The following is a 27,709-nucleotide window of genomic DNA, read 5'->3' as shown; positions in this document are numbered from 1 at the left end:
GGTCTGTTATCCTACTGAACAAAGTAGCCCAGAACAAAAAATACAGCACTGCGGTGCAGCTATTCTGCCAGCGTTAAAACTCGCAGAAGGTGCGATGCAAAGCACCATGCTTTCCAGGCTGGAGAACGGCTGGTTATGGAAGGAACTAGTCTCCGGCGCGCCATGATCGACCCCAGCGCGACTTCCCTGCAGCTGCTCTCTCGTCGGTTCCAACAGACCCGCTGTCACGGCATAGCTCCAGTATGACCGTCGACAAAGACAAAGAGAACCTCCCTTCAACAAAGCCCGCTGCGAGACATCTCGAACAATTCAACAATGGCTTCCACTCGAAATCTTGCTCGCTATCCGGCGCTGGAAACACATAGATACGAGCGTCCACGCCTGTTAAGATCTGCTTCCTCTACCAGACTCTTCTGCCGAGCAGCAAGTCAATCTTGCTTACAGAAAACCGCCATCGCTCTGATTATCGAGACCTATCTTTTTCCCGGTCCACAACTCCTAAAAACTTCGTCTCTTTGATTCATTCTCCCATCAAATTCTATTCTCCTCTTCCAGACTCCGCAACATTCGCACGGAAGAAAAATGGACAACACCAAGGCCGACTTCGACGCTAGACGTGAGAAGCGTGATCAAGGCAGTAGAGACCTCTGCAACTCAGGATATGTTCGCACTATGACTGCATTTGTTCAGCAGATCCAGAATAGTGGAAATTTGAGTGGTGGTAGAGGTCCTCAGAAATGAGTCGAACCATGCAGATGTCTCACCTGCGACAACACACGGTGAGTACAGTCTCGAGTCGAGAAGCGTGCCTTTTCCCAACACAAAGAAACCACAGACACTGATCTACGTCATTTGGAGTTTCAATCTCAGTGGAGTTGCACGAATAACACTTTTTCGCACCTAGCTTTGATTTGAGCGTAGTATTTGACGATCGTCTATTATCTTCTTCTTTTCCTCTTTCCATCTTTTCAGTTCAAAAACGATTATGATGGAGGACACTTCAATTCCGCACACTGGTGCCAACTCAGACATCATGCTTCACATCGGTTTCTTCAGCCTTTTTTCTGCTCTTTCCATCATTGTCGAGTACATTGTCGTTCTCGTATGGCTTCCAAAAGTTCTGCGCTATTTCGACGCTCTTTCAGCCGGTAAAAACACCACATCGGACACAAACAACTCACCTGCCTGCGAAGTCTCTACCGAAGTCGACAACGGTGCCCCTCTGACCGTTGACAACACCCTCCTCCTACTGGCTGCCACCCTGCATAATCAACTCGCACACCTCACAGAGACCGAAGTCAGTACCATGCTCACGGAGCTTCAATTTCTCAAGAACACCGTCGGCTCCCATGTCCCTCTGTTCGGAAACGACGAGCAAGATTCTGTTGCTCCTGCTCATACTTTCGACAAGGATGCTTGGCACGGAGATACTTGTTTGATCGAGGTCATGCAGTGGTGGCTCAAGAGACGCTCTTCCGAGATCGTGGACGAAGAAACCGAGAACAAAAAGATCGAGCTTACACCCTCGTCGACAGGCTTGCCCGAGAAAGGAACTCCTGAGATTATCCAGAGTCCCAGAAAGCCCACCCCAGCTACTCCAGTTCACAAGGGTAGTGAGGACATCACCAACTTCATCTCTGGTCTTGAAGATTGGTCTCCAGGATCGAGTTCCATCAACCAATATTGTCCTGATCTGACTCACACCACGAACGAAGACCAGCCATCCTCCGCATACCCGCCCACAATCAAGCCGTTCAATTCTGCCGAGCAAGTCATCTGGCACGTCAGCTACAGTCTCGATTCCGAACTTAGAGACCAGCCCACCTCCGAGATCGACGACCTGATGGCCAAACTCAGAGTCCACAGAAACAAGACCGCACGCAAGCGCGACAAAGCCATCCTCAGCGATCTCCGAAACTCTTCAATGTGCCCTGATATTCCTTTTGCGGAGAAGAGGGCATCATGGAAGAAGGTGAAGATTCATTGGGATGCAAAGGTCGCTCTGGTGGATGGTATCATGCTTATTATTCGTGAGAACTTTGCTGGTTCGGAGAATGCGGTTTATGAGGAGAGCTTCTATGGTAGCTCACCTGCTGCTTCTGTAGGCAGTTACACCAGAAGTGAACGCTGATTTGCACCTCTGACCGGAAGAACAGAGAGTATCGGGCGGAGAGCTACAAGACCCTAGCTTCGCGGAACATGATTGGGAGGAAAGGGGATGCGATTTTACAGAAATTGATGCAGGGGAAATATCTTGCTTGAGCTGCATCTAGATCACTGCGTTGCTTCAGCAATGCGTATTCACCAGATTATGTTTACTCTCTCGTGCCGGTGCCTCGTTCACGTAATTGGCGCCGTGAGATATAGAGAATGATTTCAATGCAACAGCCCCACCAAGTCGTAGATAACTTGCCTCGTAGCAGATTTGCAGTCCTTGCCTCCTATCGACTGAGTCATACTACTTTCTTCGACTACCGCGTCGGAGCCTGGTTCGCGCAGTAAGCGGCTTAGGGGCAAAACAGCCGCAGCACGGTACAAAGGAAGAAAGAGAGGCGCCTGGAACAGAGGCAGGACCCGCAAGATAGAAACTCAGGTCCAGGCGACGACCTTTTCCTATACGAGACAAGCAGACGATCTCCATCCTCGAGTCAAGGAAAAAACCATCACGAAAAAATCACAGCAAAAGCAAAACAAACCAAAGCCCCAAAAAAGCGCAAAAAACCAGAAGCGCTTCGCTTCTTGGGAAAACCCTCGTGAATCTCCTTGATCATTATCACCAGATGACGGTCATCGGGCTTGGACTTGTATTAGAACCAAATTAAGACATACACGGCGGAGATTCGAACAAGTGTTTTGATTGTTCAAATCGTGAAGTGGTTATAAGCCGTTACACCAAACAGAGGATCAATTTGCGAGATTATGAAGGGAAGGGGGAGGGAGGGTGAGGTTGTGTGTTCGATTCTGGGAGTGAGTGGGGGAAAGTTTTTACGATATGTGATGTGGAGAGGTGGATCATTGGATGAGAGATGTTTTTGAGGGAGTGTTTTGTATCGAAAGAATCGTGCTTGCGACTTTACGCGTGTCTGATCCGCGATGCGCCTTCCACTCTGTTTTCACGTCTGCCTTCTCTGTCTCTAGCCCCGACGAACGCTCTCCCTTCACTCATAATGCTCCTCCACAAACTCAGCAAGAGTTCTCTTGAGTCTGAGAATAAGCAAAGTGCATGTTTGGAGTTCATCAACCACAATATCAAGTCTCTCGTCCGTCTTCTTCATCTGCTCTTGCAACTCTTCGATCTTGGCTTTGCTTCTCTTTTCGTTGTCGGCTTTGGTGTCAGTTTGCGTGACGTATGTGGGTGTTGGATGGCATACTGAGCTTTTGGATGAGATCGGTGAAGGCGGTGATGGCTGAGTCGTCATGTTGGAGGCCGCGCTTTGGAGTCATGGTTGTGATTTGTTCTGGTTCAGATGTAGGTCAGTATTGATGATGAACTGGAAGCGACTTGTCTTTTTTACCTGTTTTTGTGGGAGTTTGCGATCTTTGGTTTGCACTTTGTGTTGATGACAAGGTAAGCACGAGGTTGCGAGGATGGCGCACTAGCATTTGTCTTGATGATTGTTGACTGGAGGCCAGAGCAAACAAGCAAAAGCAGCTTTGGTGTTGCGAGATGTGAACGGAAGGTACTAGTATGCAGACGTTGAGATTGGCACGGAAGGTTCGACCGTGGATCTGACAAAGCGAAATCAAGAAAGCTTCAAATCACAAAAAGACAGGCTACTGTCATGTCCCTCACGACTCTCTATATCTATACCATATCACCTAATGCTGCGATCTTGTTTTCAATCTCTCTTGTCTTCAACGCGACCGTGACCATAAAAAACACACAATCTCCAACCTCCAAGCACGTTGCCCGCACAAACGACAGCCTCTGTCGAAAGCTGTACCAACGTATTTTCTTCGGCAAACTAGTGTCTACCAGTGCTGACAGATCTTTTGCGCAGTCTGTCTTTCCAAGGAGACTGATACTCACCCTCAATAGCCGCGACTGGCTCTCTCGGAGTGTTTAGCCTGGCTGCTGGTGCCGTTGTCTCGCCAAACGTGCGACCACTCACATCTCCAGTCCCAAAGACCATCTCATAAACAGCCTCGAGCTCTTGAGCCATCTTTTGAAAGGGAGCAAAGATGTCCAAAGTTTCCCAGACAGAACACAGCCATGTTGCAGCAGTCTTTAGGGGAATCCAGGTGAGATTCACAAGGCCGACGGATAGTGCAGGAACGGAGATATGTGTGGTGAACCATGCTTCAGCAGTGGCAGAATACATTCCGAGGATGGCCAAGACGTTGTAGAGGAGGTCGTAAAAGTTGAAAATGTTCTTGAGGGCGAAGTTGCCAGCGCTGAGGATAATGGCGGTGAAGTCTGTGGTGGCAGCAGAATCACGGAGGTAGTTCACGATGGCATGGAGGACGATGGATATGAGCACCAGCGTAAAGCCAAGTAAAGCTCGAGCATGACCGGCCAGAGCATGAGCAGCTCCAACAGATCTTAGGACAGCTCTCTCAGTGAGAGGAATCACACTCTGAGCTCTGCGCTGGAATTCGGCATGTTGGATGGCAAGCATGACAGTTGCTTGAACAGCCTTCATCAACTTGAAGAGATGTTTCTGAGCTCCTTGGAGGACTTGATGAGTACGAGGAGAAGTAGAGAGCATCTCAACACCCGCGAGCATGTCGTCGACAAGAAGAACGGCAAGAGTGATGGCATTGTTGACGCCTCGGCGAGCTGCGGCGGCGATCCTGTCAGACTGGAGAAGAGCAATCGAGATGCAGAAGATAGCAAAAACTACAAGAAGTTTGAGAGAAGAGTCGAGCTCCAAGAATGACTTTGAAGAAGAAGCGTTCGTTGACTTTAGCATATTGGTATCGTATAGACGTGGTGAGTGATGAGATTGTAGTGTGAGAAGACGCGGTGCAGTAGCTCTGCGAGAAATGATATTTCTTCATACTGTTGTGTATAGCTGGTGAACGTCTAACACGGGAGGCTTTCACAAAAGTGTGTCAGCTTCGTAAGACACGATCGTGTCGCATCATCTTTAGACAATACACTTGACGTACCTTTGGTCAGACAGAGTGCATGTTTCAATCAAGGACCATCGTGCTGGAAGTAAGACATCGGTTGTAAGTAATGTTTCACCTTTCATTGTTTTCGGAACACTTCCGAGTCTCCGAGATCTAGAACGAAAACTCGGAAAAGAAAAATTACTACCAACTCATTGCCTCTGTCATGAACAGTCTCGTACTGCGAGTCTTTTGCTCCAGCTCCAAGCTCATCTCAAGTCTTCAGCGATACTTTCCAATAAACTCCAAAGCCTCATCAATCTCGATCTCCGCATCCTCCAAATTCTCAAAAATGTTCTGATACGCATCGATATTCCAGTCCAGCATAACGAATTTGCCCTTTTCGTCATCAGTACAGAGTTGAAGTTTCTTCATGGTTTGGCTTTGCAGGCTTTTGACTTCTTTCATCCTTCTTTTACCCATCATCTTTGCGTTCTTCAGTTGTGCTTGAAGTTCTTTAGCGACATTGTCAGACACTGTTTCCAAGTGGACGCGCTCGCGGATTTCGAGAAGCTTTGGGACCACGAAGGGGTCTGGCTCGTTGGGTGATGTTGGGGCTAGCCATCTGAGCAGTGCAAGTTGCACTGGCATCGTCAGCCTGTCCCAAGGGGCTTGTGAACGCGCATTGACAGAGCTCTCGGGACGAATGTTGTGCAGACTCGAGATCTCCATGTTGTTAGGCTTGACCTCTGGAGTTGCTATTGGAAGTTCATCAATGGTTTTCGTGGTTGTTGATGTCAGAACTGGCATTCCGGAGTGTGTGCTTCCACCAGAGTCTGATCGCTTTTGAGTGTCGTTGACTCCGGAAGACACAGCGTTGTTACCGTGGCTGTGAACAGAGGTCACGGAAAGTGGTGTGTAGATGACGGCAGATGTGGTGGTAGTTGAAGAGTTTGGAGTGTACTGAACACTGTTGGCTTCTGAGCAATCTGAAACGGCGCCTGAGCAGTCCTGAAGCACTCCATCATCGTTGGTGGCAGGTGTCAGTTGTCCTTCGGTGCACGAGTCTAAGTCGAAGCAGTCACTGGATTTCTTCGAGCTCAGGTCATCTGGGGTGATGGCTGTGTCTTGTGACAATAGTCGCGCGATCGACTTCTCCTGAATTGCCGCAGCATTCTCGAGACTCACAATACGATCCTTAAGCATCACAATGCAGTTAACAAGGTCTGTCAACATCTTGTCTGTGTCGGCACTCTTTGTATCCTTGACTACGACCTTGCACTTGACCCATTTGACACCGAAGACAAATAACGCAAGCCATGAGGTTGCAGTCCAGAACCAGAATGCTAGAATGGAAACTCTGACCGTCACTAGATGAACACTGCACTTCGACTCTACCGCAGTCAACATCATTGCGGTGAAAATCCGTCCAAGGTGTGTCCACTGAGCACCAGGGGGGTCGTCTTTGGTGAGGTCGTCGCAGAGACCTACTGGGATGTCGAAAAGTGCCTTGGTGACAATGCTGATGAAGGTGATGAGGTGGCTGAGAATATGGCGCATAGACGTAAGAATGGCGGGAGTACAGAGTTGACCCACCAATCCATCTAGACGAAAGACTTTCGCGAAGAGGTGGCAGACCATGGTGGTTCCAGCATGAACAGCAATGAGGATGACAAGACCGAGCTCCAGCAGGACAGGAATGATGAGAAACTCAGCGATATCCTCCAAGCTGCATGGTCCAGCAAGTAAGCCGACTCTCATCCTGATAGTGATTGTATTTCAAACAGAAAGACGTGATGAGAGATAAGAGGTCCAATTGAAAGATGAAAACAGTACCTAGTCGTGTTGTACTTCAGCAAATATCTGGCGCCTTCCGGAAGTGTTGGAGCAGGTTTCACTCCTGGGGCAATCATAACACTGACAAGATGTGCTCGGAGCCGTGCCGAGACATAGTTTTCTTGGATTGTCTCGAACGTATCAGAATGATCTCGTTGTTTCAGTGGCTAGTTCTCGGCGCAAATGCTATCAAAGAAGCAGATGTCGTTCGAGCTATTATCTACTCATCGAAGAGACAATGACGGTGCGCAGGCAACCTCGATTTTGCAACAAGGTCTCTGTTTCGACTCCTTCCTGCTGGCGCACCAGCCTGATTCTCGTTTGATTAGAAGTAACTTGGAGAAATGCAGAGCGCAAGAGTAAAGTTCGATTTTCTGACGAATGAAGGTGAAGATGTAAACCATGGAGATACAGAACACTGGCGTATAGTTGTAGAATGTTTGCCATTGTTTGCTGTCGATGATAGCTGAACGTACGATGAGAAAGAAATTCAGAGAGCAACAAACTAGAATAGACAAAGAATCTGTATGAAAGCTGCCGAATCATTTCATAAATCCAGGCAAGAGGCGTCGCTTCAAAAAGCGTTCTTGTCATGTCAAAATGTGAGTTTTCTCAATCTTGCGTTGACTTCAGACCATCGCGCTCGATTCTCTCCACGCCGGTTCCTCTTTTGTCGATTTTGCTTTCGCCACACACTTGCCCTCCAACCACCTTGCAAACTTCACCGAAGGCATATCCACAAGCCGCATAAACACATCCGACACCCATACCAAGAATACAGACACTATGCCCAAAGCAACACCAAACGAGACTTCCTTTTGCACATGAGTTTCGGAGCCAAATATGTTCCAAACAACCGGGAGCAGGCTGTAGTATAGTGTGTGGATCATAAATCCATGTACCAGGTATAGCGAAAATGAGATCTTGCCTAGGTACTGGGTGAAGCGGTTATTGAAGATGCGTTGAAGCATGGGTGAGTTGGAAGTCGACCAGACGAGCAATAGGGCGCCCCACCCGGTCCAGTATCGATGTCTGTCGTGGATATATGAGGGGATCAGGGACCATAGTGTCATCCACCCCGGTGCGTGCTCCCAACGTTGTTCGGGTTGACCACCAAGATATAGGCCGCCGATGAAGACCAGAGTATAGAAGACAGACCAAAGCATGCTAGGTTTTGGTGATGAGAGGGTATTGCTGAAGGTCTTTGACGCTGCGAGTGCGCTGCGCCGAATATCGAGTTCGGCCAAGAGGAAGCCACCGTAGAAGAGAAGTACAACCCAGTAATCCGCGTAGTGAGCCCAAGCCATTATACAAGGCAGGATCAACATTCGATATCTGGTCCTCAGTCGACACAATCCGAGTTGTGTGGCATACAAAACAATGGAGGCTCTCTAAAGCAGGGCCAAAGTCAGCACATAAAGAACATCGACGATTCCGCCTATGCAAGCAAGACTCACAAATTCGAGTGGAATCGTCCACAAGTGTCCATCAAGATACATCCTCTTGCCTGTGAAAGGATTCATGAAGCCAAGGAAACTGCTCCCCCAGTGCACCAGCTGCTCTGCCAAAGTGTCATATCGCCAAGCGTGTCTATCACGATACCCGGTCAATCGCTTGCCATCATTGGCAAGCTCTCTTGTCCAATCATACATCCCGAGCCTTACGATCACCACGATCGTCAAAGTAGATGCGACACAAGGCAAGTATAATCTCATAGCTCTTCTGAAGACCGACGACGACAAGCCTTTGAGCAGCGAGTCAGTCTCTCCACTCCTCATCTGTTTGACAGGTTTGTAGCTCAAGGCATATCCTGAGAGCACGAAGAAAATGCTGACCATCGCTGGACCGTGGTAAAGGAAGCGGAGTATCGGTAAACGGAGGAGACCGCGGTGTCCTTCGGTCCATGCGGTGGCGACATCGTGTGTGGCGTATGAAATGTGAAAGATGAATACCAGAAAAGCGGCGATACCACGCATGCCATCCAACCAAGCTGTTGGATGGATGGGCTTTGAAGGCTTCGGTTGGCTGGGTGGGTGCAAGCTTGTCTGAACGAAGCTCGGCAGGAGGAAAAAGGATGCCCGCTTTATGGCGTGCAGGACTGCGGTCCTGGATGGTATTGACAAGCCTCTGATGGACATTCGCGACTTGGTAGCGAGGGTCCCAAGCTGCGCGTCGTGCCTGTCGTATAGACCGCCCTCTGACATGAGTCTTTGGTCTTCGGACATGGTAGCAAATAGGACTTATACTGGTCAAAGCATGTAACGAGCGAAATGATAGAACAGGACGTGTTAAGAAAGATGACAAGACAAGAGAGAAGGACTATCAAACCAGACGATAGGAGAGTGTACCTTGTTATCTACTTAGATACCTACGGATAGTAATCTGGGAGCAATACTGAGTAGACCAGAGCTGAGGATCTGCTCTAGCTTCACGCAGGAGTTGTAAAAACGTTCATACAGGTCTCAGCTGGAGTATGCAACCAGTGCAAGAAAGGATGGCGTGGTACACAGTACTGGCTGTGTTTCATCTCCCTTGCCATGGCTGTTGGCTATTCAGCTGGTACATGGCACCAAGTACCATATAGCGTGTGTGATTGTTCCTCCCGGGCTACCGGGACCTGCATGTGGCGGACGTTGGCTTTCAGCTCTCGAGAAAGGCGAGAGGTGAAGACTTTCATCTCATCTTCGCCGACGAACACGCTGCTCTGAATAGGAGTTCGATATTCGAGAATAGAAGGAGAGCAGCGTGTTTACATGTTGTGTTTGATTCAATCGCGAAAGGGGAGTTGGAGTCTGGATTGAAGTCGTCTGTTGAAGTTGTGCGTGACAACGCCAAGCAAAAGTGGACCCCTCTCTAGATCGATGCACGACACCGTCCTTATATCTTCGCAGACTACGAACAACTCATGAATCAAGAGGACGAGAACTCTAGTATCTTGTTACTAGTCACTGTTATCACTGTTGTCACTGTAATCTTGAAACTTGCAACACTACCTACCTTAAAGGTCAATATAGTCTTAGATCCATTTTTGCATTTACGGCGAAAAGCTAACATTCGCTCAAGCAATTGGGCAAAAGCTTATCAACAAGGAGATATGATATAAATTTAACCACCATGGCACTCATCTATCCAAGAAACATTTCCCAACTCCACCCATTCTGCCAGATTCTCTAAAGTCCAAGTAAAGCTTCGTTTATGGCGATAGCAGATGGCCAGAACAAAAATACAGAGCGGTAATAACCACAACAGGGCTAATAGACATGCCTTTTCTTGATCAAGCAAAACAGCCCCATACATCGGAGCAACAATCTCGACACAAATGTTTCTCCTTAAAAGGTAATACGAGTTACGATGAGTCTTCCAAGGATGAATGTCCATAGCATCTCGGTGGAAAGGAAAGGGGAAATTTGACGCTTGGTATTCAACAGACCTATAAGTCAAATCCCAAGATAGTGAGAAAATAGTAGGAAACAGAAAAGAAAAACACAACTTCCATGCATGCATCATGTGTAATAAGGGGGAGAAACGCCATTGTGTTGGACAGAGAAAAAACAACGCAGAAAAACCACAACGCTCGCAATCCCATCCGCACTTTAATCTCGACAAACAACAACCTTTACATCAAAGACAACCTTCTAGATCCCAGCTTCTTGCTCATGATGTTGATGCCCACCCATTCCATTCTGTCCGTTCAAATGACTCCAATCTCCCATGTCACCTCCTTCTCCATCCTCTCCTGCCTCGTAGGCCTCTTTGGCCATGGCACCTCCAGCATCGAGCTGTTGTTGCATGACCGCTTGGGCTGATACAATCTCCGCTAGTCTCTTCAATCGCGGTGTTTGCAGCCATGAGGGTGTGTAGGTTTCTAATGCGGTGATGACGCGGGGTTCGGCGATTTCGTAGGGGCCACTGTCGTCCATGTCGACGGCGGGGAGGAGGAGGACGTCGGTTTTGGGGTCGGTGACGCGGGAGGCGACGGCTTTCATGATTTCGCCGTTGATGGGTTGCTCGTAGTCGGCGACGAGGTATTGGTTGAGGAGCTTTTGAATTTGGTTGGGTGAGAGCCTGTTGTAAAGTCAGTATTCTTTATCATGATAATTGTGGGGTTAGAGGAGTACTCACATCCAGCAGATATCCTGGATAATCTCAATGTCGTTGAGGGTTGCCTTCTTGAGCTGCAGAAGCTTGGTGGCTTGCATAAGATGCTCAAGTTGGAGAGTACCTTCGGGCATGTCGTGGCTCTTGCACCATTCCTCGATTCTGGTAATGTTGTAGTTGATCTGCAAACCACGCTTCCATGAGAGGAAGTTACGACGCATGAGAAGATCATTGAAGGCGGTGACACCAACAAGTTTCAAAAGCTCGGTAATAGTCTGGTTGATAATGAAGTCTTCGAGGTAGAATGCCTTCATGGCCTTGAAGACGTTGTTGAGGAGGGAAAGTAGGTTGTCCATGCTGAAGGCAGGTGTGTTATTAGATTGTAGCAGCTTGCCAAGGAAACGGTTGCTCTCATTGGTGACAAAGCCAGGAAGTGATTGCGACTCGATGATGGCAGGAACGATCATCTTCTGCAACTTCTTCTTCAACACCTTCATCCAAGTGTGGTAAATGTTAAATTCGAGACTTTCCAAGTCGTGCTTGACAATCTCGAGCAGGCGATCATATTCAAAGTTGTCGGTCTTTTGTGCCTCATACCAGTCTTCGGCGAGGAAGACGAATGACAGCATCTCGTGGACGTTCGACAACCAGAAAGCACCAGGATTCACGGCCTCGTCGCCGTCGTGCTGCATGACCTCTTGCTGAATGGACTGCATGACGTTGGCAAGGAAGCGCTCAGACTCCTTGACAAAGCCGTTGTTCCACATCTCGGAAGTAACAAGGTTGATAAGGTATGCAGGGAATAAGACTTCCTTGTCGGTAGGTGGTGGTGTGGACCCAGGAGAAGGGATCTTGAGGTTTCCGATAAGGCCCTTGGATACCTCATCATTGAGGGCATCCTCATTGGCAAGCAAGTTCTCAAGCTCCATCTCAACATTCTCCAAGTCAGGCTTGAAAGTGGATCCGGAAAGAGTTTGTTGGTGACCACTGGTAGCTCCGAAGGCCATAGATACTGGTCGAGGGTTGAATGTGCCACTGAATCTGTCGGTATTGGTTGGCTCGAATCCAGCACTGCGACGCTTGGGTTTTTTTGAAGATGATGACACAAGGTTGATGAGACCGCTGGGCTGAACAGCACCACCATTGGTCATCTCGCCGCCAACAGGAGCAGCACGCTTGGCATGCTCCAACTGGTCTTGCAACTCGGCCAATTGTTGCCTCAAGGACATCTTCTCGTTCTCGGAGACGGTGACACTCTGTCTCGAGTTCTCCAACTCTTCGCTGGTCAGGCGAAGCGACTCGCGTAATGTCTTCTCCTCTTCCTGCAATCTGCGCATGTTGGACGAGGACTCCTCGTAGTTGTGTTGCAGCTTGGCCATCTCCTCTTCGAGCTGACCAACCTTGGCAGCACTCATACCAGCCTGGTTGGCTTCCGCTTGAAGCTCCTTTGCCCTTTGTTCCAGACCCTGGGTACGGTTCTTCCAGGTGTTGAGCTGGTTCTCGTAGTTTTGCACTTGGTGCTTGAGAGCCTTGTTCTCGGTCCTGACAGCGCCGAGTGACTGAGTAAGCTCGACGACCTTATTTTCAAGCTTGTATGAGATTTGCTTGAGGTCTCTAGCCTCCTCACGCAAGCCCTTGTAAGCCTTGCGAGCTTGTTTGCCTCTCCACAATCCTTGTACGATGGTAACCTTGCGTCTGTAGTCGCGCCAGTCCTTGCGTTGCTGGCCAGACCTCCAGGCACGCTGAATAGTTCTTGCAGCATTGCCTAATCTCGTGTCCAAAATGTTCTTGCGGCAGAGATATCCCTTGGTCGCCGCTTCGAACTGGATGAGATTGTTGCGGATAAGTACGAAGTTCTTGCGCTCTTTTTGGCCTCTCCACACCCGTTGGATAGTGGTAGCGGCTTTCGTTCGCCTCGCTTCGTCGGCATTACGTCTTGCAACACACCCACGCACGAGAGACTGAAACCCACGGACAGAGCCAATGGCCTCCAGGTAACGACGGCGGTAGTACTTGGCGCGAAGGTTCTTTTGGATCATGATGGCGGCATCGTTGAGGCGGCTGGTTCTCAGGTTCTCAAGGAAGGCAAGCATACCAGCACGGAAGAAAATCTTGGTCAGACCAAGCTGGTATTTGCTTGAGCCATCGTTAGCTGATCCACCAAGGGCCTGGGTCAAAATGGCATTGGCCATGTCTCTGAGGTCGGAGGTCCATAGTGTTGATGGTACAAGCATGTAGTAGCGCAGAGCAAATTCTTCGTAAGTCCATCTTGTTGGGTAACCGGCACAACTGATTCTGACGGTCTCGAGCACACCACAAGCACGCAATTGACTCAAGACCATGGGGCCTTCGAACTTCCAAGCCTCCTTGGCCTCGTTGGGCTTGATACAACGAATGTAGTGTACGTCGGTAGAGTTGATAGTGCTCATCAGTTCGATCAAAGACGACTTGAAAATACCACCGAGAGTGGGCTTTCTGGCAGTGGCAGCACCAGGTCTCTTTCCAGGTGCGGCAACAGCAGAAGGCTTGGATTGAGCAGCTGCAGTGTCGCGCTCACGAACAGCAGAAGCAGCTTCCAGAATCTCGGTAAGGAAGGAGTTGGACGAGGCACGGAGAACTTCCATGTGCTCGTCGGGAACGGTATCTCTGTTCTTCTCGATGAAGCCATCAGACTCATATGCGACATCAACAGCGTAATGGCAGACGGTGAAGGCCGACTTTCCGAAACGAGGCTTCTTGAAGAACTTTGACTTGCTGTCACCGAAGCTGGTGTGAAGCTTGGTAACGAAAGACTCATCGGAACCCATGGGCAGTCTAGATTCTTCGTCAAGGAGAGCGAGAACACCAAGCTTGCCTTCGATCAAGTCGATGCAAGGCTGGTTGTCGGAGAAATCAATGAACTTCCAGTCAATCTCTTCCCGAAGATATTCCTCCTGCTCGAGCTTGAAGACATGCTGGTTGAACTCTTGCTGCAGCTTCTCGTTGGCATAGTTGATACAGAACTGTTCGAACGAGTTCTTGGCGAAATGCTCGAAACCGTAGATATCCAATACACCGATGAAGGAGGTGACGTTCTCGAGAACTTCGGGGGTTGCTAGACTGCTGTTGAGAATTTCGACGAGCCAATCGAACAAGCTGGAGTAGATGTACTTGGCGACTGAATCACGAACGACGGTGGCTTGCTGCTGGGTCAAGTTTGACGTAATCTTCTCACCTCTAGTGACAAGCTGTTTCTTGACAGTCCATTTGGCGAAGCTTTCAGCGTCGATTCCAAGAAGTTCACAAGCCTTGACAACTGATGCGTCGGTAGCGGAGAGTTGTGAGTCGGTGCGAGTAGCTATGATCTTGATGTTTCCGATGTGCAACAGAGCGGCGAGGATTCTCCAGATGGACGACTGCTGCTCAATCGAGACACCAATTCTGCTCAGGGCCTCCTTGGTGTCGCTGAACTCCTTGGCGTCGTCCAAGCCTTCTATCTGAGCAGCATTACCTTGGTTGAGGTAATCGAACTCTTCCACAGGTATCAGACCAAGCTCTTCTTTCTCAGCATCCGAGGCACCAGCTACGAGCTGGTAGAAGATGTGGTAGTTTCTCTCCTTGAGTGGTTGGAAGACCAGTCTCGAGCGCTCGAGCAGGTAGACTCTGATCCTCGCGCCGATAATGTCCGTCTTCTTGTCAAACATGATCTCGATGTATTTTCCGAATCTTGACGAGTTGTCGTTGCGCGTTGTCTTTGCGTTACCGAAAGCCTCCATGATAGGATTAGTAGCCAGGATTTGCTCTTCGGTCTCGCTCATGCTCTCGACGCGGCCCTTTGAGCGGGAGCCAGGCTGGTCCGGTGATTCTCTTGTAGCGAAGTAGCGCATGATGTATTTTGCGGAAACCGTCTTTCCGGCACCAGACTCTCCCGAAACGACGATTGTCTGGTTGCGACCATCTCGAAGCATATCCCTGTGCTGTGTTAGCATCTGTGTACAGCGCAGCGATCAGGAGGACATACGCGAAAGCCTCCTCTGCTATAGCAAACAAATGCGGCGCTTGTGTCTGGCGCTGCTTGCCGGCATAAATCTGCACCATGCCCGGTACATAGAGCGAGTCGACGCGGGCGAAGGGGTTGGTAGCAATAAGGACAATGCCTGAGTACGTGTAGATTTCTTTCTGTGCATATCGTAGTTTGATGGCTTGCAAAACTGCAGGGCCGTGTCAGCGCTGTCGTTGGCGGCTGGAGGAGCGAGTGGAAAAGGCATGTTTACCTGCGGGCTCGTTCAAATGCGAAAGATTGGTGAGATCGTCACTGGCCTCCAACATTGTCGGGTTCATCAGCGGCGGCAGTTTGGCGTCCTTGCCCTCTGCGATGGCGGCCAGCGTCGTCTCGATCGTCTTGGTCTGCAACGATCTGTCAGCGGTGGAGCGGGTTGTTTGCTTGCGGGCTCGCATACCTCTCCATTGGCCAGCTGGAAAATCAGCGTGACCTTCTCGCCGTCGATGTTCTTCTGCTCGACCTCGGAGGCCACCCAGCCTTCGGTGACATCGGGCTGCCACGCCTTGGTGCCGACATCATACGTGGCTGCCATGTTGGACCGGATGTGCTAGTCGAGGGAGGGACGGGAGACGTGGGAGCGTGTAGCGGCCGTAGATAGTCGTGTCCGCAGGCAGGTCAAGAATGCTGCAACATTCAAAACGAACGGCTAAAAGAAGGACAAGTTCAACCCCAGGCGACTCCTTCAGCAGCAAAAGATTAGGGAGTGTGAAATAGGTATTATGGCAAGAAGTTCCTGAGCCAGATCGGTGTACGACCAAAGGGTCCCTCTGCCGGCATAACATCTGATGGGCTCGTGCTTAAAGGGGGCGCACGTGCCACCGGGACATAGGAGCCTTCCCCACAAAACCATAAACACAATTTCTGAAACACCTCTTGAACAACTTCACCTCTTGTACCACATGCTTGTCTTGCTCTATATGCTCACTTGTCGTCTACCCTTCTTGCGGAAGCACATGTCACCACCACTATATATCGCGCAAGATCAAAGTAACTGGCTTCTAGAATGTAGTTAACATGTTTTTCGTATCTTCCATTGTTAATCAGGCCGAGAGTGTGTGGGAAAGACTCGGGAACAGCTACATGGCAAAACTTAGTGCCGTGGAGCCCTAGGGTCCTCTTCCCGGTCGTACATTGTGCTTAACATATACTCGAAGATCAAGTCAGCTGTATTCGAAACACTGTAGCCGAATTGGCCTTGTCGTTGCGTCTGAAATCGCTGCCGGACATGTAGACAGGGTGTGACCCTTAGCAAACTTTTCGTGACAACTGTTCTTCGACAAAAGTCACCCTTGGTATTGTGCATGATCTTATTCAATTGAATGGCATTGATCATCGGAACTCATTTTGAACGCGTCAACATACGGTGCGTTGAGCGATCAGATCAATTGATAGTCATAACCTGGCCTTACGCCACCCCAGGCCTTCCCTTGTTCGTTGAAAGACAAGCGGTCAGCCAGCCTAGTGAACAGCCTCACAAAATCACATCATCATCAACCAGATCTCCAATGTTTGTGAACTTGTTGAATTGTTTTTCTTTTCATTCAGGCTTCCCTTTTGGTGGCCTTGGCCCTGTAGCTGCTGCACTACAAGTGTTTATACATGCTTCTGATAATCAAAATAATAACAATACTCAAAACGATTCGCGTGTTTTCATTTCCCACATGCTTGCCCCAAGTCGTGATACTCCATGTTGAATGCCCTTATTTTCTCTATCCTTTTTTGACTGATGAATTTGTTTGTCCAATAATCCAGATTGCTGTTGGACAGACAAGAAGAAAAGGTGCGGACGTCGAAGCCGAGTCTTCTAGTACAAGACTCTGGTTCTGACGCGCGAACCCAGATCCTCGAGGCTGTCGTACAGGCTGGAAATATCTCTTTGGTTGACATTGCTAATGTCAGCCATGAGGTATGCGACGTCGCCTCTTGAATCGGTCATTTGCTTGTCGACGTTATGTTCACCAAGGACCTCGTTGACGCGTCTCAACACACCGGGAACGTTCTTGTGAATGTAGATGATGCGGACGTGGTTCGGCTCGTCGGCAGTCAAGCTGCGGAGGTTGACTTCGGGCATGTTGACGGCACCGACGGTGGAGCCCTCGTTGACGTACTTGGCCAGGGCCTCGGCGACTTCGACACCGATGGCGCTCTGGGCTTCCTCGGTGCTGCCACCGATGTGGGGGGTGAGGATCAGGTTCTTGAGGGAACGGAGGTCCTCGGCCCAGGTGTTGAGCTCCTTGTTGAAGTACTCGCCGTTGCCGGCGGGCTCGTTGGGGTAGACGTCAATGGCGGCACCGGCAATCTTTCCACTTCTCATGGCCTCGACGAGGGCGGGAATGTCAACAACGGTACCTCTTGAGGCGTTGATCAGGTAGCTGCCCTTGCGCATGTAGCCAAACTGCTCAGTGCTAATCATGTTCTGGGTCTCGGGGATTTCGGGAACGTGGAGAGTGACAAAGTCGGCGCCTTCGAGAAGGGCCTTGAGGGTAGGGACCTGCTTGGCGGTACCCATGCTCATGAGGTTGACGACATCGTAGTAGATGACGCTCATACCCATAGCCTCAGCCAGGACGGAAAGCTGGTTACCAATGTGACCGTAACCGACAATACCCAGAGTCTTTCCACGGACTTCCCAGCAGCCAGCAGAGACCTTGTTCCAGATACCCTTGTGCAACTCCATGCTGCGGTCGGCCAATTGTCTGGCCAGAGCAATGATCTCGGAGATGACGAGCTCGGCGACTGAGCGCGAGTTTGAGAAGGGAGAGTTGAAGACGGCGATACCAGCATTGGCGGCATAGTTAAGGTCGACCTGGTTGGTACCGATACAGAAGCATCCAATCACGATAAGGTTCTTTGCGTGTTCGAGGACCTTGGGGGTCAGCTTGGTCTTTGAGCGGATACCAATGACATGGACGTCCCTGGAGAGAAAAGGTTAGCAGATTCAAAGGTAGGAGAGTGCTGAAAGTAATACTTGATCTTCTCAATGAGTTGATCCTCAGGTAGCGAAGACTTGAGGGCCTCAACCTGGTAACCCTGCTGTCTCAGGATGTCCTGACCAGTGACGTTGATGTTCTCGAGCAGCAAGACCTTGACATCTTGAGTGTTGAAAGGCTTGAGCTGCTTAGCGGAGGCGGCAGACTGCGAAGCGCGATGGCTGAAGCTGCTTGACGGCGAGGTGAAAGTGGCAGTAGGGCTGGTAGAGGGGTCGAAGCTGTTGGTGACAGCAGAGTCGTCGCGGTTGCGAATGGGGATGTTTTGAGCGGCAGACATGTTGTTATGAGCAATCGACGAGCAGTACGGGAAGAAGAAACCAGAACAGGTAAAAGAAAGCCAGTCGATGGGGGTGGGAATTGAGAATGAACAAGGCGAGTATTTTTGAGCGATCAAACAATGCCCACTTGAGCCCCTCTGAGTCAAGTCGCGCAACAATTTCTTGACCCTCCCGATGACGGCGTTGCCAGACGATGCGGATCGCGCCATCCCACGAGAGCCGCGCCACAAAACTCCAGCCCTCCCCAATTTCTATCGCTGTGACAAAGCGACCCCCACAGTTTCCACCATTGTCCATGTACTGACTCACTGTATCATCAGTTTGAATGAGTAATCCGCTGTAAGAGTCAATCGAGCTGTCATCGTCTATGCGCAAGGACGACGACGCTTGCACTGTTGTCAGGTAGGTACTCAAAATGTCGCTCTCTTGTAAACAATGTCTCGATTCCAGTGGTTGCTATTCTGAACAATAAACGAAACCCCCTCTGACGCGCCTCACATTGTCTGCTTGTGACGACCGTCTGTTATCCGAGAGTATGATTAACAGCTATATAGGGGAGAAAAAAAGGATGACACACGCTGCCAATCAAGTGGAAACGGACAACTGAAGAAAAAACAACGCTGCTGTAATAAAGGACATCGAGCTGCGTGGGACGAGGGAAAGGTGCTGCGTCAAGGAGCGTGACTTTTTTTGGTCCGATCAAGGCCGCGTCGGGTGTCGGTGGGCTTGCTTCGGTGGGAAGAGCAGGCAATATACACATGGCAAGACCCGTGATCCGACGGCGGCCAGTAGATCGGTGTGGTTGGAACTGTCATTGCCAGATGAACCAAGTCTAGAATGGTGATGCAAAGGAATCTTGAGCACTTCTCATCTAGCTCTGCTTGCACTCGGCAGTCTCCTGCTTGGGCTTTGAGCCGTCACCCTGGAATTGTTGTTAGCTGGCCAGTCATTTCGTGGTTGATCAAGGAATATGCTTACCTCTTCATCTGACTCCTCCTCGTCATCTTCGTCATCGCGGTCGAAATCCTCCTCATCCTCGTCATCCTCGTCCTCGAACTCGTCCTCATCGTCAAAGTCCTCGAAGCCCTGCTCGAATTGCAGAGCCTCACCAGTGAACCAGTCGATGGCACGGGGAATGAGCTTCTCCTTGATGTCCTCACCCAACTGGTAGTCAAGCTCGAGCTTGGCCTCAATGTCGTCCTCAACATCCTCGTCATCCTCGGTAGGGGGGCTGGCGGGGTTGAAGAAGTCGAAGAACGAGGGAGTGGGGATGGTCTTCTTGACAATGCGGGTTTGCTTGGTGTCTGTGAAGGAGTTGTTAGTGGCGGCTTTTCGTAAATCAGGATGAATGTCAACTCACTCTTGTTGCGCTGCTTCTTGCTCTCAACTCTAACGGTGAGGTCCTTGCCAGATTGCCAGTCGATCTTGTCACCCTCGGCGTGATCGTAGATGAAGTCACCGCCGTAGCCGTTCTCCTCTTGGTAGTAGTAGGTCTTGGAGATGGTCTTGTTGGTGAAGAACTCGTTCTCGGCGAACTCGAAGATGAGACGGAATCCGGGGCGGTCCAGGTACTCCATGCGGATGTCGGTCAAGAACTTAAGGGCACCCTCGTCACGGTCGGTGATGGTCTCGGCGAGCGACGAGTTCTTCATGGCGGACAGCCAGAACTCGGGGATACCCTTGATGTCAGCGGAAGACTCGTCGGCCTTCTCGGCCTCATCATCCTCCTCATCCTCGTCGTCCTCCTCTTCGTCTTCCTTGCCAGCCTCGACCTCCTGCTCGGTAGGCTCGGTGGAACCGTTGATGATCTTGGCACGCTTCTCGTAAAGAGGGGCGTACTTGGCGAAGAACTTCTTCTCGAGGGCAAGAACCTCCTCCTGGAACTCGGCCTCGAGCTTGGAGTGCTCCTTCTGGACACCCTTGAGACCAGCGACACGTCTGCGGACAGGGGCGGGGAGCGACTCGACGTAACCGGATGATCTACCGACGAGACCGCTGAGCTTGTTCTGCATCATGGAAACGAGGGCGGGGTTGGCAGCGAATATTGAGGCAGCGTCCTCTGCGCAGATAGGTTAGTGATTGATGGTGGTAAAGTAGAGCGGGTTGCGCGTACCTTCTTTGATGCTGGAAACGCCGGGCTGTTGTGCGCGAGACGAGATGGGAGCCTTGTCGAGAGGAGTGTTTTGGGGAGTACTGCTATGGTCAGTGACTGCTTGATCGGTGCGAACCATGACCATGTCGACAGTGGTGGGAGTGATGTGTGTATGGAGGAAGAGTCGTGACGGGCGCAGACGGATGGTATGGCCGAGGTGCAGGGGATGGAGGCAGGCGCAAGGTGTTGTTGTTGTATGTGTGTGTGGCGGACGGGCGTTGGGGTGGGACTCACGGCGCAGGCTTGCTGCCCTTCTGGGGGATCATGTTGTCGCTCATGTTGCCGATAAATCTGGTTGAAGAATGCTTCGACAAGGGTGTGGATGTGGGTGGGAGGAGGTGGTGCGGTGGTTGAGAGAAGCTTGACTCTTGAGGTTTTTGCGGACGCGGGGGAGCGAGCAAAGCAAAGGCAAACAATCCACTCGCCCCCTTTAGGAAGTAGTCATGTCCCGACGACGAAATTTTTCTACCAACAAAGCTTTCATCTGTCGGCAAGACACGGCTTCTTTCTTTGATACATTATGTCTTGCCTATCGAGTGATTATTCATAGCCACTATCCGCCCTGTTCCTGCCTGTCCGTCGCTTCCATCTCCAGCAGAACACTTGACCGACTCGCCTTGTCATGGTCTAGCCCCAGTTTCTAGAAGGCGACCCTCGAAGCAGCCACGAATCTGCAAGGCAACAATGGCCAAGGACTGCCGACTCCCATGTCAAAGCCTCTTTTGTTCCCATCTTTCAATGGCACGTCCCTTGCCTGCTTACGAGTGGTCTGATGTCCTTGCAATCATTACTTATCAAGCTTCCACTCGTACCATACGGGTGTTTGCTCAGACAAAAAGAGCGGCAAGGCGAAAGACTATGCACAGTACTGTTGACTGATCCATATCGCCTCATGGCCTTTGTATCCATTTTCTTGATGCTGTGTCACAAGTGATTATGTACAGCCATGAAGAACGTTGAAAGCGCCAGATTCTCAATCTTCAAGCCATTCCATGTGACGCGCATGGTCAACACGTGCAAAGAATTTCGCGCCGCGAGACACGAACTGCGAGTTCTCACAAAAAACGACCAAACAATCAAACATGACCATTCTACAGCAACAGAAGAGGGATTTTTCAATCTAGAGAAGGCGCGTCCTGTACAACATCACGGGTCCTTCAGGTTTTAGCGCCTATTGAACCGGCTTCAACAGCAGCTCATCATTCTGCGAACGTCCCCAACGAGCAAGCCCTTTAATCTGCGAATCGCATCAATCTGCTTTCCAAGCGTGCTGACGTGCATCGCCTTGCGATAATCAGCTGTTTCGCCGAGATAACGATGGAGTGTCCATTTCTCTGCGGTTTCCACACACCCAATGATAGTCAAGCAGAGTATCATATCACAGCTCATATCGAGCTGCAGCATACTCCAGAGTCACAATTCACAGTCGAAGATGAGGATCTAAAATTTGCCCTTGCGCTGCAAAGAGAAGAAGAGCAAGCCTTTGCTGACATCAGAAACCGTGACGTTTCATCCGGTCCGTCCCTGAAGCCTGCCAATCGTGAAAAGGAAGGAGCTGCCAATGATGACTTCCCATACGCCGAATGTCCTGAATGCGAAGAGTTCGTTCATCTCATCGAACTCGACGAACACATGAATACACATCTATCGTTAAAGTATTCTTCCGACGACATGGCTGGACCTGACTTCAACGAGCCATCCTCAGGGCGACCGTCGTTCCAAGGCTCTACCACAATCGCTCGTCACAGAGGTCGACACGATGGTCAGCCGTTTGGCAAGGAGAACGTTGGTCGCTCAGCAAAAGAGAAATCAAGAGGTATGCGCCTAGGTGTAAGTCAACTCTTCTCTCTTGCTCTTTCTCCCTTTACCTTGTGATCCCGCTGCCGATGGACTGCATCCTGGTCAAATTCTTTCTCTCTCCGAGCCATCACGATAGCGGACGTCGCGGTCTCACATATGAGAATGCACGAGAGCCATCCTTGACCGCCACATATCCGGTCGTTAAAGGTATTGTCCAATCTGTGAAACAATACCGAACAGCCTCGGAGAGAGTCGAATTTAGCTCTACAGCGCAGTCTACCTGCACCTTCATTTCAACCGCTACCAACAAAACACCACTAATCGCCATAACAGAAAACAGAACTCGGCCCTTATGCTTTCGAGGAAAGAATGCCTGAATGGATGCTCAACAAACTCCAAGAGGGTGAACCAGTGCGAAGAGTGAACCGCATCGGCAGGAACGGCCAGCTCTGTACGGATCGTATCGTCGACAACGAGGTTCCAGGACTTGTTCCGGTCATCGCGAATCTTTGTACTACACCGTCCAACAACCTTCAAGCAGTTTAGGTCTGTCACCCGAGTGTTCAGCATGTGTTCAGAGGCCAGAGACAGACACACTTCTGTGGATACAGAAACATCCAAATGCTGGTATCATATCTGCAAGGTACGAAAGCAAGGGACCATGAACGCTTCGGAAAAAACTTGCCTGGCGTACTCCGACTCCAAGAGATGATCGAAGAAGCCTGGGATGATGGAAATGATGTTCTTGCCAGACAAGAGACTGGCGGTATTCTCAACACAAGGAAGTGGATCGGGACGCCTGAGGTACGTGCTTTATTCAGCTTCATCAGCTCACCCGTTGTATGAAGCACAGCACTTCCGTCGTTCCAAGCACTTCAAGTTCCTGTCCGACTGAGTAGCCAGCCATATGATTGGTATATCTGTCAAACAAGTCGCTTACTTTTGAGTTCCAGGTAGAGTCGCTTTGCCTTCACCTGAACCTGCCCTACTTTCAACGTGCATTCTCAAAGACAAAAGGCAAGAAAGCCCACGAGGAGCTACTGGACTTCGTCGAGAATTACTTTGCCCGGGGAAGCGCAGACGAACAAACCAAGCTACACAAAACCCATCAGGCCCCAATCTACTTCCAGCAACCAGGACACTCCTTGACGATCGTTGGCCTCGAGCGCTTCAATGATGGCAGTCGTAACCTATTGGTCTTCGACCCATCATTTGGGCCTTCGCAAGCTTTGAAAAGCCTGCTCGTCAGACCGTCAAGTGCTACGGTGCCAGCAAAGACGGCAGATCACCTGCTCAAAAGCTATAGACGTACCATCGCTCAGCTGGCAAAGTATGATGAGTTCGAAGTTTTGGTGTAAGCTTCGATTTTAATTTCACATTGCGAATTAATGCTGAGATCAACCACAGTCTTCAGGCCCAGGAACATCCAATATAGCCTGTAGGTTTGCTCCGCTACTCGCTTGACCATCATCTGACGTATATAGATTATCGAACAAACGTCTCCGACTCGCTACGTGGATCTCTTTGTCCGCGGATTGTACATGGACTGTTCTCTACCACCAAGGCTTGTTCCGCGATATCAGTGGTGCGGAATACTCGACACTTGGGACGCTCGAATTATCTCCGACGATGAGTTTGAGAGCAGAATCGAATACGATTGGTTGATGTTGCCATCATCGGCCTGGACTTTCGACAACAAGTGAACACAACAGTACTATTACAACACGCCGAATCAGGGAAAACATTCACCAGTACAGTCAAGCCTTATCAAACCGGAGCTGTAAGTTGCAAGTCACCACGAGTTCAATGCATACAATCCGGTGCCTGGTGCGCCGTGCAGCTCACCAGTTGATCTGTCGGGCATGATGGAGCAGATGACTCTTTGGGCTTGACGAACTGTCGGGCTCGGTTGATGTGCAGCGACTCACGTAATCATCGGGAGCATAGGTATACATTTCATAGTCTTTGTCTATCGTATCATTCGCTTTGCCACGACCGTATGTCAACACCTAGTAAGTACCACAAAAACGTGTCATTGCGAAAAGAAAGATAAGACATCCGTAAGCATCTCTCCGACCCAGAGCAGAAAAGAGGATCTAAAGAACAACATTTCACACGAAGACGGAAAGCGGAGAGAAATGGTATGTATGCAAAAGGCATGAGCCTCTATTTGTTCGTCTTGTTTATGAAGAAAAGCCCCCTTGCGAACGCCGGCGCTCTGGAAATGTGTAGGTTTCAATTTTCTATGACGACCTGCATGTATGGTGTGCGACAAGGCACTTGCATCTTTCCATTCGATGCTGTTTCCGTTCATTCCCTTTCCGTGCTGTGCTGCGTTGTGCTGTGAAGGGAAATAACAGGGAAAAAGGGAAAGAAAGGAAAATTGGTGAAAGGGGGAAAGTGAGCAACGGTGAAGTGGGCGAAGTGGGTTGAAGAAGAAGAGGCTTTAAACCTCACCCTCATCCTCCATGTCCTCCTCCTCATCAGCGACTTCCTTCTTGACGACCTCTTCCTTCTCATCGTCATCTCTGTCGGCGCCCATGACGGCATCGTCACTGCTCTTGTTGCCAGCATTGCTGTCGTCGGTGGCGGTCTCAGCGACAGTGGCACCCTCAGTGGTCTCCACAACGACAGAAGAATCAGCAGCGTCGGCGGTCTCGATGGTGGTCTTGGGGGCAACAGCGCGCTTCAGTCTCTTGATGTTCTTCTCGTCGTCCTCGTCTTCAGAGGAAGTGGTGAAGGTGGCAGGCTTGCGCTTGTTGGTAGTGGCCTTGGGCTTAGCAGCAACCTTGGGCTTAGCAGCAGCTCTGCCCGTCTTGGCAGCGACCTTTCTCTTAGCAGCGACGGGCTTCTTGACCTCAATCTCCTCCTCGTCGCTGGCGTCCTCGGCCTCGGCGTCATTGTCCTCCTCCTTCTTGACGGCGACTTTGATCTCATCTTGATCTTCCTCGTCCTCGTCGTCAGAGTCGATCTTCTTCTTGGTCTGGGTCTTGGATTTGGCGGCGGTGCCTTTCTTGGTAGCGGCGGGTTTCTTGGTCGTCTTTGTGGTGGAGGCGCCAGTGCCGAGGATCTTCTTGCGGCGGGTCTGGTTCCAGCGGGCGCGGGCGATGGTGCCGTCCTTGTAGTTCATCTCGCCGGCAACGGCATCCCAGTCGGACTAGAGAAGAAGAAAAATGTTAGTGGTTGTGTTTGGGGAAGGAGAAGAGAAAAGAAAAGATAAAAAAAGGGGAAGAAAATATTGAGAAGGAGCGGTGGGGGAAGTGGATGAGGAAGAGAGATGGCATAAGAAACAGAAAGGACAAGGATAGGATAAGACAAAATGAAATCGGAATGTGATAAAGGAGGATCAAGATGGGTGTAAGATCGTGAGTGTGAAAGAGTGAACACGGTTGAACCGCGAGACTTGCAAAGACATGACCCAGAACGCCCACGACGAGGAACGGGAATATGCATGAGATCGTAAGATGCAGAACGGGGATGTGCGCAGAATGGCAGTGAAACTGCGGCCGTGAAAAAGTGACGGTCAAACCGCCAGATCTGTCAGGAGAAGACCCGGGATGCGCATGACAAGGAACGATATGGGCATGAGATCGTGAGGTACAAAACCGGAATGCGCGTGGAATCGTGAAGCGCAGAACCGGAATACGAGCGACATGTGAATGCGCGAAACCGAGATGCGCACGAGATCGTCGAGTGCAAGACAATGACAAGAGAATGGAAACATACCTGGAGATCGCCTTCAAGGTTCTTCATAATGCTAATCAACAGCTTGGTCTCGCCAACGGAGAAGGTGGTGTCGGCGGCGTCAGACATGATTGCTGATGTTGTGTGGTAGTGTGGTATGGTGTTTGATGTTGATTGATCAAAGAGATCGTTGTTGGTATGGATAGAAGCAAAGTATCAAAGGCGCAAAGGATGATTTGCGTTTCTGGTATGAGAAGTAGATGGATGTTGAAGAAGAAAGGATGGAGGAGACGAAGCGGTGGCAGAACTTATAGTCAATTGGAAAGGCGGTATGAAAGTAGAATCGGAATCGTCAATTGTTGTGAAGAATCGTTCGGAATCACAATAGAAGCAAGTGACGGGAATTCGGTTATTCTGCTACCAAATTTTGGTGCGGCCATGACCGGAATCGTTTCATATGATTTCGAGATATCTCGAGATATCCCGATTCACTTTCGGAATCGGCGTAGAACGATGATTAAGACCTTGTCTACATAGAAATTTGGATATTCATGCATGCAAGAATTGATGTATGTACCCAAATAGCCACCTGGCACCAGTATAGGACGTATGACCTTTACGTTGGCAGTATGGAGCACATACACGATGAAAAAATGGACGAGATGGGACGTTTATCTGGGAGTTGATCTCTTGTACCCTTCGGTTGGAAGTGAAGAGACGGTTTTAACATACATGATATGATGAATAAGCACAGCTCAAGTACAGAGGTCTGCTTTCTCTCGATGGAATACCTTCGATGAGCGGAATTACACAACGGTGGTGCCCACCGACGAGACGCATAAGAAGCCCAGACTCCATCTCAAACTCCCCATAATCAGTGGCAAACTGCAGTTGCTTCTTCGATGTCGGCAAAGCTAAGCAGATATTTGAGATACTTCAGCAAAGTACTCCTCATTGGATCATGGCCTGATTGAACAACATGTCATCGTCAGCGTCCTATTCCAGACTCATGTGCTCTCGCTTCAAGCTGGAGCCAGTGTTAGTCGATGAAGCTTCGACACGAGCTCTTTTGTTTGCGGCAGGGGTGCTCGTACTTTCAGGGCTTGGAGCGGGTTTCTTCTTGTATGGTTTAGGGTCGGTGGCCCCGGCACGAAGGCTCTTGTCTTTCTTCATCTCCTCACCACAAATCTCGACCATGCGAGCAAGGATATCGCGGCGAAACTGGAAAGGTACGATGGGGTAACAGCCAAAGGTGTTTGGCGTCCACTCCCTGCGGAAGTCTTCCAAGGTAGCGGGTTCCTTGAACAGGTGAGGGAACTCGAGAGCCACGGCAAAGACAGTGGAAGAGCGGATAAGCGAAGTTGTCTTTGACGGTGAGAGGTGCCATCCCAGTTGAGCTTGACCTTTTTTGCAGAGAAGTTCGCTTTTTTGGCCGGTCGTTGGGTAGTAAACATCGAAGGTTGATACGGTGACAGTGCGAAATCTCAACTCGTGGCGAATGCAGGACTTCAACTCAGTGACCTCATCGCAATTCAGATTGAGTAGTACTCCCACAATCTGTTCGGGCATGTCGTCCTGAAGGTAGATCTCGAGCCATCCGTCGAATGTGGGCGCTTTGAAACCAAAACGCTTAGGCTTCTCGCCATCGTCGTGGGTAGCAGTGAGAACTTTCCAAGGTGGAGGCATTGCGGAAGAGAGAAAGCTAACGACTTTGGCAACTTTGCAGAGGATGGTGCGTTGTTGTGACAGCCGAAAGAGAAAGCGAGGGTGATGA

General features: G+C 50.1%; 11 protein-coding genes across 11 annotated transcripts; 2 read left to right on the top strand and 9 right to left on the bottom strand.

The window, feature by feature from the left end:
- The first annotated feature begins 1,284 nt into the window (after positions 1-1,284).
- M438DRAFT_344975 (uncharacterized protein) lies at positions 1,285-2,394 on the top strand. The gene has a single exon (XM_029905343.1). It carries the CDS (start codon positions 1,307-1,309, stop codon positions 2,129-2,131), a length of 825 nt encoding a protein of 274 aa, XP_029760910.1. The 5' UTR covers positions 1,285-1,306; the 3' UTR covers positions 2,132-2,394.
- A 618-nt stretch (positions 2,395-3,012) lies between these two features.
- On the bottom strand, positions 3,013-3,647 carry M438DRAFT_200076 (uncharacterized protein). The gene is made up of 3 exons (XM_029899332.1): positions 3,516-3,647; positions 3,372-3,458; positions 3,013-3,325 (listed from the first exon to the last, which is right to left on the bottom strand). Exons 1-3 carry the CDS (start codon positions 3,601-3,603, stop codon positions 3,159-3,161), a joined length of 342 nt encoding a protein of 113 aa, XP_029760909.1. The 5' UTR covers positions 3,604-3,647; the 3' UTR covers positions 3,013-3,158.
- A 318-nt stretch (positions 3,648-3,965) lies between these two features.
- On the bottom strand, positions 3,966-4,913 carry M438DRAFT_405097 (uncharacterized protein; the record flags this gene model as incomplete). The annotated part of the gene is made up of 1 exon (XM_029909767.1): positions 3,966-4,913. One exon carries the CDS (start codon positions 4,911-4,913, stop codon positions 3,966-3,968), a length of 948 nt encoding a protein of 315 aa, XP_029760908.1.
- Positions 4,914-5,337: 424 nt separating this feature from the next.
- M438DRAFT_354755 (uncharacterized protein) lies at positions 5,338-7,006 on the bottom strand (the record flags this gene model as incomplete). The annotated part of the gene is made up of 2 exons (XM_029906983.1): positions 5,338-6,784; positions 6,978-7,006. The coding sequence occupies 2 exons, from the start codon at positions 7,004-7,006 to the stop codon at positions 5,338-5,340; spliced, it is 1,476 nt and encodes a 491-aa protein (XP_029760907.1).
- Positions 7,007-7,466: 460 nt separating this feature from the next.
- On the bottom strand, positions 7,467-9,029 carry M438DRAFT_317506 (uncharacterized protein; the record flags this gene model as incomplete). Its single annotated transcript, XM_029902744.1, has 2 exons — positions 7,467-8,282; positions 8,349-9,029. 2 exons carry the CDS (start codon positions 9,027-9,029, stop codon positions 7,521-7,523), a joined length of 1,443 nt encoding a protein of 480 aa, XP_029760906.1. The 3' UTR covers positions 7,467-7,520.
- A 1,388-nt stretch (positions 9,030-10,417) lies between these two features.
- Positions 10,418-15,737, bottom strand: M438DRAFT_295510 (class V myosin). Its single transcript, XM_029901880.1, has 5 exons — positions 15,429-15,737; positions 15,243-15,375; positions 14,990-15,179; positions 11,014-14,940; positions 10,418-10,956 (listed from the first exon to the last, which is right to left on the bottom strand). Exons 1-5 carry the CDS (start codon positions 15,561-15,563, stop codon positions 10,527-10,529), a joined length of 4,815 nt encoding a protein of 1,604 aa, XP_029760905.1. The 5' UTR covers positions 15,564-15,737; the 3' UTR covers positions 10,418-10,526.
- A 1,098-nt stretch (positions 15,738-16,835) lies between these two features.
- M438DRAFT_273017 (uncharacterized protein) lies at positions 16,836-18,298 on the bottom strand (the record flags this gene model as incomplete). Its single annotated transcript, XM_029900598.1, has 2 exons — positions 16,836-17,946; positions 18,000-18,298. 2 exons carry the CDS (start codon positions 18,296-18,298, stop codon positions 16,836-16,838), a joined length of 1,410 nt encoding a protein of 469 aa, XP_029760904.1.
- Positions 18,299-18,957: 659 nt separating this feature from the next.
- On the bottom strand, positions 18,958-20,783 carry M438DRAFT_344970 (nucleosome assembly protein-like protein). The gene is made up of 5 exons (XM_029905342.1): positions 20,686-20,783; positions 20,413-20,492; positions 19,660-20,358; positions 19,278-19,603; positions 18,958-19,221 (listed from the first exon to the last, which is right to left on the bottom strand). The coding sequence occupies exons 1-5, from the start codon at positions 20,727-20,729 to the stop codon at positions 19,171-19,173; spliced, it is 1,200 nt and encodes a 399-aa protein (XP_029760903.1). The 5' UTR covers positions 20,730-20,783; the 3' UTR covers positions 18,958-19,170.
- A 985-nt stretch (positions 20,784-21,768) lies between these two features.
- Positions 21,769-23,609, top strand: M438DRAFT_374025 (DUF1671-domain-containing protein; the record flags this gene model as incomplete). The annotated part of the gene is made up of 4 exons (XM_029908467.1): positions 21,769-22,281; positions 22,585-22,772; positions 22,812-23,055; positions 23,205-23,609. The coding sequence occupies 4 exons, from the start codon at positions 21,769-21,771 to the stop codon at positions 23,607-23,609; spliced, it is 1,350 nt and encodes a 449-aa protein (XP_029760902.1).
- Positions 23,610-24,522: 913 nt separating this feature from the next.
- On the bottom strand, positions 24,523-25,478 carry M438DRAFT_344968 (uncharacterized protein). The gene has a single exon (XM_029905341.1). The coding sequence runs from the start codon at positions 25,379-25,381 to the stop codon at positions 24,698-24,700; it is 684 nt and encodes a 227-aa protein (XP_029760901.1). The 5' UTR covers positions 25,382-25,478; the 3' UTR covers positions 24,523-24,697.
- A 1,421-nt stretch (positions 25,479-26,899) lies between these two features.
- M438DRAFT_344967 (uncharacterized protein) lies at positions 26,900-27,621 on the bottom strand (the record flags this gene model as incomplete). Its single annotated transcript, XM_029905340.1, has 2 exons — positions 26,900-27,358; positions 27,443-27,621. 2 exons carry the CDS (start codon positions 27,619-27,621, stop codon positions 26,932-26,934), a joined length of 606 nt encoding a protein of 201 aa, XP_029760900.1. The 3' UTR covers positions 26,900-26,931.
- Positions 27,622-27,709: the final 88 nt, after the last annotated feature.

The sequence above is a fragment of the Aureobasidium pullulans genome (genome assembly GCF_000721785.1).
Source record: "Aureobasidium pullulans EXF-150 unplaced genomic scaffold scaffold_8, whole genome shotgun sequence".
Lineage (NCBI taxonomy): Eukaryota > Fungi > Ascomycota > Dothideomycetes > Dothideales > Saccotheciaceae > Aureobasidium > Aureobasidium pullulans.
This window is presented reverse-complemented; position numbering and strand designations above follow the sequence as displayed.